Source organism: Jatropha curcas, chromosome 6 (assembly GCF_041381405.1).
Source record: "Jatropha curcas cultivar XTBG-Jc1 chromosome 6, XTBG_Jcur_1.0, whole genome shotgun sequence".
In the NCBI taxonomy this organism is placed as follows: Eukaryota; Viridiplantae; Streptophyta; class Magnoliopsida; order Malpighiales; family Euphorbiaceae; genus Jatropha; species Jatropha curcas.
The window spans coordinates 22,997,916-23,008,533 of record NC_143156.1 but is presented as its reverse complement, the minus strand read 5'-3'; the positions used below and the strand labels follow the sequence as shown (position 1 = coordinate 23,008,533).

The 10,618-nt window shown below is 31.0% G+C and overlaps 1 protein-coding gene and 1 non-coding gene across 2 annotated transcripts; both read left to right on the top strand.

The window, feature by feature from the left end:
- The first annotated feature begins 5,499 nt into the window (after nt 1-5,499).
- On the top strand, nt 5,500-9,079 carry DHAR (glutathione S-transferase DHAR2-like). The gene is given in 6 exon segments (NM_001308749.1): nt 5,500-5,582; nt 5,724-5,814; nt 6,421-6,564; nt 7,167-7,284; nt 7,374-7,514; nt 8,848-9,079. Coding segments are annotated over 6 exon segments (639 nt in total). The 5' UTR covers nt 5,500-5,524; the 3' UTR covers nt 8,935-9,079.
- A 1,003-nt stretch (nt 9,080-10,082) lies between these two features.
- Nucleotides 10,083-10,214, top strand: LOC119369990 (U6atac minor spliceosomal RNA). Its single transcript, XR_005177533.1, has one exon. It is a non-coding gene; the product is annotated as a U6atac minor spliceosomal RNA (small nuclear RNA).
- The last annotated feature ends 404 nt before the right edge of the window (nt 10,215-10,618 follow it).

Genomic DNA, 10,618 nt, shown 5'->3' with positions numbered 1-10,618 from the left:
TGATTGAAATAAAAGTTGTCTTTTTTAACTAAGTTATTTACACTATGTTTGGAAAAACGAATTATGAATGGAAAATGAATTTTAAGTAGAATTTATTTGTAAATGAATTTCTTATATTGGGTATGCTAAAATATATAATTTAATTGAATTTTATAAAGTTATGTTTGAAATAAATTTTTAAACAAAAATTCATTTGTCTTTATTTTTTAAAATACTGTTAACATAATAATTTAATAAAAATAAATAATAAACACTAACTATATTTATTATATGCACTATAATAACTTTTGTTGTTTTCTTACTAAAATATAAATAATAAATTTCATATAAATAGATACACTCAGATTTCACCCTAATTAATTAATTTATATCTATAAAAAAATAAGTTATAACATTCATCATAATAGTTATCTTTAATTGGTTTAAAAAACCTTGTTCACTTTCATAATTAATTTAGAAACTAGAAAAATATTTAAGGTTATTAATGTTTTTAATTATATTTAGAAACAATTGTTCATAGGACTTACTGTAGATTCGTAGTACGAATAACTACGATATCAGTTTGGAATTTCCAAAAAAAAAAAAAAGAAATAAAAACAAAAGGAAATAGTTAACTCTATAATGAGGGGTAGTTTTGTTAATATGAATTTCAATGGTTTTATTTTGTGAAATTCAGTTAGAAATTTTACCAATTTTGATAAAAATTTGAGTTACACAGATCTAATTTTATTGAAATTTGAAATGAATTCTATAAAATTTTGTGGAATTAATTTATTCCAAACGGAAACTTAGAAATAAAAAAGCTATAAATTAACATTTTGACTCAATTTATCCCTAATTTTATATTTTAGGTGTAATTTTTAAAAGAATATAAATTTATTTAAATTTTCGTATGAAATTGAGCTTTTTAAGCAAATTAAATGTAAATTATTAATTCAAGGGATATATCAAGTTAAAAGGTGGATTTTGTAGTTTTTATTTCTCAATAAAAAGTTTAAGGGGATAAATTAGATTTTATTCCTAAAAATAGTCATGCAAATTCATTAAATAATAATTCAATTCAATTATTATTTAAAATATAAAAAAATAAATTAAAAAATTAAATGAACTATTTTTTTTTTTTAGAAAAACAATCTGTAACGCCCCAAAATTTTCGAATCTTAAAATGATATTATTTTATTGGGACAAAACCGTGAGGTGTAGGGCGTGCGGGGACTACACGACGGGGTAGGGTGTCCGTGGACTACACCAAAGCGGACAATTCCTCTGGTGATTAGAGTCGGGGCGTGACACAATCAAACTTATATTGAAGCAAAAAAGAGCTATCGTCAAGGGCAAGAGACAAGATAAACAAAGGTACCTCCTTTATCTAAAATTGCTCCTCCATAAAAAATTACTCCACATCGAAAGAGAGAGCTAATTTTGTAAGTGAATGAGCTACCTTATTACCATCCCTATATAGGGATGAGGAAAATTACCTACCAAACCGACTCATTTAGTTTGGTTCGATCTGATGTCCAAAAGAGATTCGGTTGGTCGGTTTATTCAGTTTGAACTGAATTTATTGCTTGGTTCAATTTGGTTACACAAATATTCGGTGGTTGGGCTTAGAATCGAACCAAAATCATAAAAACCGACAAAAATAGATCAAATCAACTAGTTCGATTCGATTCGATTCGATTCATATACAAATTTCAGTCTGGTTCGATTTATTGTAAAGAAATTTTGATTTATATTTTGTGGCTTCAGTTCGATTTGAACCAACCGACTTTTTGCTCAGCCCTATCCCTATACACATGAGAAATAAGAAAATTAGAGCATTGACTAGTTGCTAGAGAGTATTCTTGTGCCTAGTTCATTGTAAGGAAAAAACTGAGTTTTCAGACTATTCACCAAAGACAAACAATCTATTTCGAGCGTTAAGGAGTGGAAACCCAGCTCAGTGGACTTGACAATGACAAAGTGGGCAGCTTCTGCTTCTACTTCAACTTCAGTTGGCAATAGAAAAAACATATATTTAGAGGAGTTAGCAATATGATTTCACCGAAGGAATCTCTAACCACCATTCCAAGGCCACAAATCCAATTCTCACCGACAAGTGCATCACAATTAACTTTAAAGAAATCTGCAAAGGTGGCTACCATTTAACATTTTCTCAATCAAGCCTAGGAGCTTTAATCCTTTGTGATTGGTTTCCAAACTCATTCTAGTAGACTAAGTGTGGCAGCTTAAGCCTAGTAAGATATTGTCCGCTTTGGGCCAAACCCACTCAGGTTCGCATGATTTGTTCTTGGGCTAGAACCAACTTGATAGCCCAAAAGGCCCCTTGCTAGTCTAAGAACTTGTCCGTTCTTATATACATTACTTTCACCTTGTGCTTAATCAATGTGGGATTTGTTTAAGGTAAGTTAACATCTTAAGCTAGCACCTCATCTAGTGCAAATGTTAAACCAAGCAAACATAAAATAAAACTGCATTTGTTCAGCAAAAAAATCAACGTTAAAGACTTAATCCAATCCTTATACAGTTGAGAGTACCATGAAGTTGGAGGTGCAAGGGGTTACTAGCTAGATTCTCTAAAATTCTAATCATTGAAGCAACACGGGAGTCAATGTTTCCTCATGATCTCCACAACATTCACATATCGGTTCAATCTCTACCTACTACTTTAGTAGATTAACTTTAGAAGGCATTTGGTCATTGCAGGCATGAAACCTGAAGTGCTTCACCTTTGTTAGGACTTGTTTTTTGCAAAGAACATTCCAAAAGGAATCATCGTTTGTCTCCAAAGATCTTGCAAAATTAGAAGCAACAACAGAATGAAAAGCAAGATGATAAGCTGAGCGAATTGAAAAGAAAGTGTTCTTAGTAGCCGGCCATGCTAGCATATATGTATCCCTTCTAAAGCATAATGGAATGCTACATATTAGAGTTGCCTCATGTGGAACAAAGATGGTGTTTATAATATAAGTATTCCAACCACTAATGTTGACATCAAAGAGCTCATTAATCGTAGCTTTCTTATCCAAGATTATTAGAGTAGATTGTAGTATATATTTTTATTGGTTTGGCAGCCAATTGTCTTTCCAAATTCAAATAGTACTAACATCCCTAATAAGCCATCTAGTCCCTTTTTGGATGATTCACCGGACTTCCATAAGACTTTGCGAAGCATAATTAGGTCATGTTCTTATTTTAACTTCCAACAAAAATTTAGTTGGGTAATATTTAGCTTTCAAGAACCTAGCCAGCAAAGAGCTATCAACCATAGCTAGTCTCTAGCATAGTCTAGCTAGCATGGCCATATATAGAATAGTGTAAATTTCTAAAGCTCATACTGCCCTCTTTTTCTAATAGACATACTTTTTTCCATTGAGCCTAGTAAATTTTTCTCTTATTTCCTTTTCGACACCACAAAAACTAAGCCATTAAAGATTCAATTTTATTGCAGATATTCTTTGGCATCAAAAAATAACTCATAGTGTATGTAGGAATGGACTGGATGACAGCCTTTAACAATACCTTATTATCTGCCTTTAAATCATCAAGTATATTTTTCTTTTTATTTCTTTTTTTTGCATTGCCTGCAAGAATATTTTGGAAATGACTCATTTTAGGAAAACCACAATGCTTTCTTCTTCATTAGGTAAGGAGTTCAAATTTGGTAGTTGGAAAGTTATGTACATATCTTGAGAATGTGTGGGTAAATTGGTTGGAAACTCATTAAGATCAAATGAAAATGGTAGATTCATGATGCAAGAATTATAGTTCCCCTCTTTCTATGCTTTGTTTGAAAAAGCTTATGAATGCAATCACATGTTTTTGTTATGTTTCAAATTTATATGAAGGAATATTATAGAAGTTGAGGAGACACTGAGAGTATCAAAAATTTTGACTACATATTTTCGTTATATTTGCGCACATTTAATTGAAAATATTCAAAACTTTATGAAAATGAGGAAAATTCAAATTTCAAACAAAAAGAGTTAGTTTGGGAAAGTTTAAAAAATTAAAAATTATTGCCGTTTGCTCACCATTCCCTCCACTTTCAGCTGAAAATCCTATAATTAATGAGTTCTTGGGAGTCTCTATCTACACGAATTGACTCTTTCTTAATTAAAGTGCCAATTAATATTATTCATAATATATCCATATTGAAATATGTGATACTAAGAATGTGGTTAACATTCGGACTATGTTCATTTTCATCCCATTTAACATTGTTATCGAAGAGGTTTCAACGAAAAATGTCAAAACCTGTGAAAAATATTTCGTTAATAATTATTTTATTAAGTAATAAGAGTTAATTTTTCCTTACCACTTGGCAACGATACAGAGTTTGCTGAAATACAACTAACACTCCAACTTTTACAATAGATTTAAAAAAGACTAGCTATTTACTAAAAGAAATAAAATAATAACTTTTATATTTTTAACTAATAAAAATTATGTAAAAATTTTAAATATTAGAAAAGAGAAAAATTATTTGAAAAATAAAAAATAAATATAAAAACATTACAAAATCTTAAAGTCGTTTTTAAAAAATAATTATATATATATATATATATATATATATATATATATATATATATATATATATATATATATATATAATGTAGGTAGATAGATAGATTATAAATGAATTAATTAATTATACTAATTATATTTAAATTTAAAATTTAAAATCTTAATTTACTTGAACTTGTTTGTATTAAAAATTAATTGAATATAGTTCTAATACAACTGAGTTGTAGAATTTTTTTGTGAAATGTTATAAAATATGAAAAAATTGAATAAAATAATTAAACGTAATTCATTTTTTAATTATAATTTTTGTATTGAATGAAAAATTAATTTTCTTTATTTTTTAAGAAATCAATAATACTTTTGAGAAAATAATTTGTTCTAGAATACTTGTCACATTGTGGTTCCATGGAATAATAAATATATTTTTTTTCCATATTTATCATTTGTATATAGTCAATAATTATTACTTCAATTTAATGATTTTCTTAAAGAATTAGTATTAAATAAGAGTAATATAGTCAATTTGCTTAATAATTTATTATAACATAGATAAATTTAATTTTCTTAAAGGGCATGTCGACATGTTACAAGTATTATGAAATAGAAGCAACATCTTTGTAATTTGAACAACGCACCCGTATATTTATTTTTCATATTATTTAATTGTTTTTAACAATTTTTTCCTCCGTTGTTGTTTTGATATTTAAATTATCACATTTGAAGTTTACAAACCACTGCCAAACTTCCAAATTTAACCAAATTAAAGCAATTGGGCTTTATGAATTTGGTTCCATCGAGTATCTTTTATGGTTTAATTTGATTTGAATTTTTTATAAACCACCACTTTAAATTTGGTTCAACAAAGCTTTTAAAACGAACCAAACCGAACCACAGTAACTGCAGAAATAAATAGGGAGCAGGGACCGTCTCTTCTACATGCTTCATTTCTTCCCCCAATCAAGAACGCCCTAGATTCCAAGCAAAATTTTCCGAGGAAATGGCTCTGGAGATCTGTGTCAAGGCTGCTGCTGGTGCTCCTGATGTTCTTGGAGATTGTATGCTCTCCCTTTCTCGCTCGTTGTCCCGCTCTTTGTCTCGCTCTATATATACATATGTGCGTTTGATATTATTTATTCATATGTGTATTGATCAAATGTTGGCTTTTTCATTCTTTTTTTTGATGTTGTGTTTTTCAGGCCCATTTTGCCAAAGAGTTCTCTTGACTTTGGAAGAGAAGAAACTTACCTACAAGATGCACTTGATCAATCTCAGTGACAAGCCTCAATGGTATCACAATCAACCGTTTTGTTTTTCTTTTTTTGCTCTGTATATTTAAATTAATAAATTATCTAACTTTTATTCTTTTTTTTTTTTTAATCTTTTGTTGGTTTAATGCTTCTTTGACGTGATTGTGCAAATGGAGGATTGTATATCTGATTACACTAGCTACTTGTACAATTTTAAGGCCTTCTCTTTCCTGTTGTTTTGGCAAATTGGTTATCCGTATATGCGGATTTTTCTAACTTGAGGAAATGTGATTTTTCTAAATTGAAGGAAACTGATGGTTTGCTTTTGAAGAACCAAGAAAGCGGCTTATATGGTTGTTGACTTGAAGAAGTATTAAACTAAAATTCAAAACACCTCATTTTTCTTTAAAAATCACTGTTCGAGCACAGGGGAAAAGGGAGGGATTTCATTTCGGTAAACCATATTTTTGTAGATTTGACTTTTAACCTGTTTTACCAAAATTAATGAAAATCTAATGCTAGAATATAAGGTGGAGGCCTATGAAAAGCAAATTCAATACACATTTCTTTAAAAGAAGGGTACTTTTTTAATGAATTTTTGTGATTTTATGCGATATCCAGATGATGACTGGTATTATTTTTGTAGGTTTTTGGAAATAAGCCCCGAAGGGAAGGTGCCAGTTGCGAAAATTGATGACAAATGGGTGCCAGATTCTGATGTTATTGTTGGGATTTTAGAGGAGAAATATCCTGACCCATCTCTTGTTACTCCTCCAGACTTTGCTTCTGTGTAAGTATGCTTTATCTACCCATATGTGTTTTATTTCCGGTAATTTAATATGATAATCTGTCTGGAGATTGGATTTTTTTTTTCTTCTTTTTATGTTTTTTACTCAATGATTTGGTGTTTGGCTGTAAAATGTGGGGGTTTTGCTTGAAGAAATGGTGGGATGTAGATTGTATTATCGTCTATAAATACTTTTAACTACTAGTATATAGTTATTTTTCTTACGTTCTGCTTATTTATTTGGTGCTTTCTCATCTCTTTTTATGCTGCAAGGAGAATTGGTCATTGAGAAGTTTGTGTGCACAATAAAAGATTTCTGTCAGTTTCCTTTGTATTCACATTCATTTTATCATAAAAAGCTTGAAGATACTAGCTTTCTATCTGTTATCATTTCTTCAGACTAAAATTTAAATGCATTTTTAACTTTTATCTTAATCTCCCTTTTTGAAGGATGGATTTTCTGGGACATGTTTTATGTGTGCAAAAACACGTGTTTGTGTCTTTGTTCATGTTTGTGATTTTGTGCATGTTCGTATGTGAGGTTGCTTTGAATTTAAAGGTTTTCTGAATCCATATTCTTGCGATCAATCACTGTGAGACTGCAGAGGTTCAAAGATATTCTCATCTTTTGTCAAATTCTTGAAGAGCAAGGATTCCAATGATGAATCTGAGCAGGCTTTGCTTGAGGAATTGAAGGCATTGGATGAGCATCTTAAGGCACATGTATGAACAAAAAATGAATCAATTCTGGATTCTGATTCTAAATCTTTTCGCTTCAAAGTACAAACTAATTTATTGGAAAATTGAATCAGGGTCCATTCATTGCTGGGGAAAAGATCAGCGCGGTTGATTTGAGCCTGGCACCAAAGTTGTACCACCTTGATGTTGCTCTTGGCCATTTTAAGAAGTGGACTGTCCCCGAAAACTTGACTCATTTCCACAGCTACAAGAAGGTACCTGGCTATTATGTTAACATCACATGTGCGTTAAAATTTGATTTTTCTGTTTAATTTTTGACTTGAAGTCTTGAATAAGTTGATTGGCAGAATTAAATTTCTGCGGTATCGTATATTCAGACACATGAATCATTCTGTTTTGACAAGTCATCCCAAAATTGAAGTTTGGGAGCTCCCATTTGCTTTAAGGCATATGATATGTTATTTTTTGTTTCTGCTTTTGTCCATTCTATGCCAATAATGAGAAGCCAAGAAATTACTAGGAGATTTTATCTCTCTTTTCCCTTTCTTATTTAGTTTGTGATGTAGGTGATTTAAATACAATGGGAGTTGTGTTAACCATATTTTCGTTCTCAATGGCCATATTTCAGTGGCTACATCCATTGGACTAGCTGCTCCAAACTCGAGATAAATTTACATAAAACGGCACAGCGCCACAACCCAATGCCCTTCCTATTCTTTCTCCCTTTTGTACTCCTTTCATTCTGCCTTAAATTTGTGTCTATGTTTTATCAAAGCCTTCTTTTGTTTAGTGATCCATGTTGATTTCTTTTATGGTACTGTGGTGTGGGTCTGTCAATATGTGTTAATGCTAGGTGCATTCTGTTCATTTTTTGCTTTGAGAAAGGCCTTGTAACATGCCAATGTTACTAACGTAGCTTATGAAGTTGTTTCATTAAGTTTGAAAGTTACATTATTAAGGTTTGTAATAAAGTGTTTAGGAAATGAATCAGTTTGTCAAATGGAGGCAGTTCATTTATCACTTTTTGTACAGAAAAACTGCATCTAAACAGTAGGCGTTAGGATTTATGTAGACTCAAGCTATTGAGTTTCATAAGCAGACATAGGGAAAGCATGAATGAAGTTTGATAGTAACTCAAAAAGTTTTGGAATTGTACTCAGTTTTTGTTCGAATGTCCAATTGTCTTTAGGATAATTTTTTATCTGTGCAATGGGGTGTTACTCTTATGAGCCCATGATGCAGTGGACGTGGGGGAGTTGAATAATGTGCTTTGTACATCACACATGAAAATTAGTAGTTATATAGGAATGTGGGAAATCCTCATGATGCTGGCGGATAAGGTCCAATTAATTGAAGCATGGCTAGAAATAGTTTTCACCATTCCGTGTTTGGATTACTAAAATTTCGATCCATTTCAGGTTGTGGATATAGGAATGGGGTGTTTGTTAAGTTGTGAATGATAAGAACTTTTTTCTCCACATATATGACTGCAGACTTGATAATCAATTTGCATGAGAAGTAAGTGAAAGCAAACTAGTAGTTAGAATTCAGTAATGGATAAACAATATTTGTTATCTTGTTTTGCAGGCACTGTTCTCCCTCGAATCTTTTCAGAAGACCAAGGCTTCGCCAGAACATGTGGTTGCAGGCTGGGCACCAAAGGTCAATGCATGAAGTAGTTCCAAGTTATGAATATATTGAACTCTAGCTATGAACTGTGGTTGAGAATTATGTATGAGATGTGAGACTCAGATGATGGATGATAGTGGTTTTGTTATCTAATATGATATAATATAATATAATATAAACTAGTTCTGGTATTTACTATTCCTTCCGTCATGATTTATTTGTATGGTTTGACAAAAACATGCATATTAAGAATTTAACAAAAATTATTTTTCTTTTTTTTACCCTCATTAAAATATTAATAAAAGTACATTTAATAAGCAATCGTAGAGGTTATTATGGGAAAAATAATTGTTTAGATATATAAATTTAGAAATTTTGCAAACAGGGATATCTAAAAAATAAAAAACAAGCAAATAAAATGGGCGATGGGCGGAGAGAGTATTAATTAGCAATAGCTGCCTTTCCCCCTCTTGTTTCTCCTATTGTGATGGGATCCATACTGTGAGAGTGATCTACTTGAATCAAGAGGTTTTAAGGTTGATATTTATGTATTATTTAGGATGGTCTAAAGTTGTTTAGCATAATTATTAAACTCAGACCTGACGAGCGGGTTGATATGTAAAATTGTTGATGTATTATTTAGGATGGTCTAAAGTTGTTTAGCATAATTATTAAACTCAGACCGGACCAGCGGGTTGATATGGAAAATTGTTGAGTTGGATTTTAAACAGAGGCGGTTTTACTTTTGAACCATTTAGAAAGAGAGCCATAGTAAATTGGCTATAGCGTGTTTGAACTGGCCGGTTCGATTCTTTAACTAATATTTTTATGTTGAACTAATGATCCATGGGTTAAATTAGTGAATTTTTCACTCGATTATTTTGTTGGGTTAATGTCCGGAATGAGGTTTAATAACACTGGTTGTGTGTTTAAAATCGAACTAAAGCCCAATTAATGGGAGAAAAGAGTGCTTAACATCTCGTGTGCAAAAATTGTGGTTTGAGCTATAGAAGGAATGAGCACAGTTAGCTAATCGGTCCACATTAGCAAAATTAAGACTTAAAGTAGCTTCAGAGGGAAGTTGGCATAAGCTTCTTTTCTTGGACCCAAACTAACTATTTTTAAAACCCACATCGGCAATATATAAATGTGATCCTAAGGTTTTAAATAATTCTATCTTGGCAGAGGCCGCTGTGTTCATCCAAAGGAGGGATGGTTGGCATCGCCCGTGACAGGGATGGGAACAGCCTTTGGGCTTACCTGTTATTAACACGTTCGGTTATGGCTTCCCACCATTATTGGTGGATCTGTAACCCAATTTTTTTTACTCACTTTTACCGGCCTCGTTTGCACGCCTAATTTTGTAGTTCGTTAAGGGAAAAATAAAAGAAAATAATAAAAATAATATTTTTTTTTATATTTATTTCTGTTAATGTGAAAACAAATAAAATTTCATTAAATAAGTGAAAAACAAGAAGAAAATATTCATCGGACTTCGTGGCCATAGATTTTTACTTAAAGACATGATATATTGATGTACCCTGAATTTTATAAGCTTTTGTAATTTTGTCAATTTATCCTAATTTGGACTTTTTGTAACAATAACACCCTTAGTTGCAATTAAGGATGGAATCGCAAATAAAAATATTTTTTATCATTTTTTTAAAATCATCATTCGACTATGATAAAAATTAGAAAATAAAATATTTGAAAATAATTTCTTTAGTCT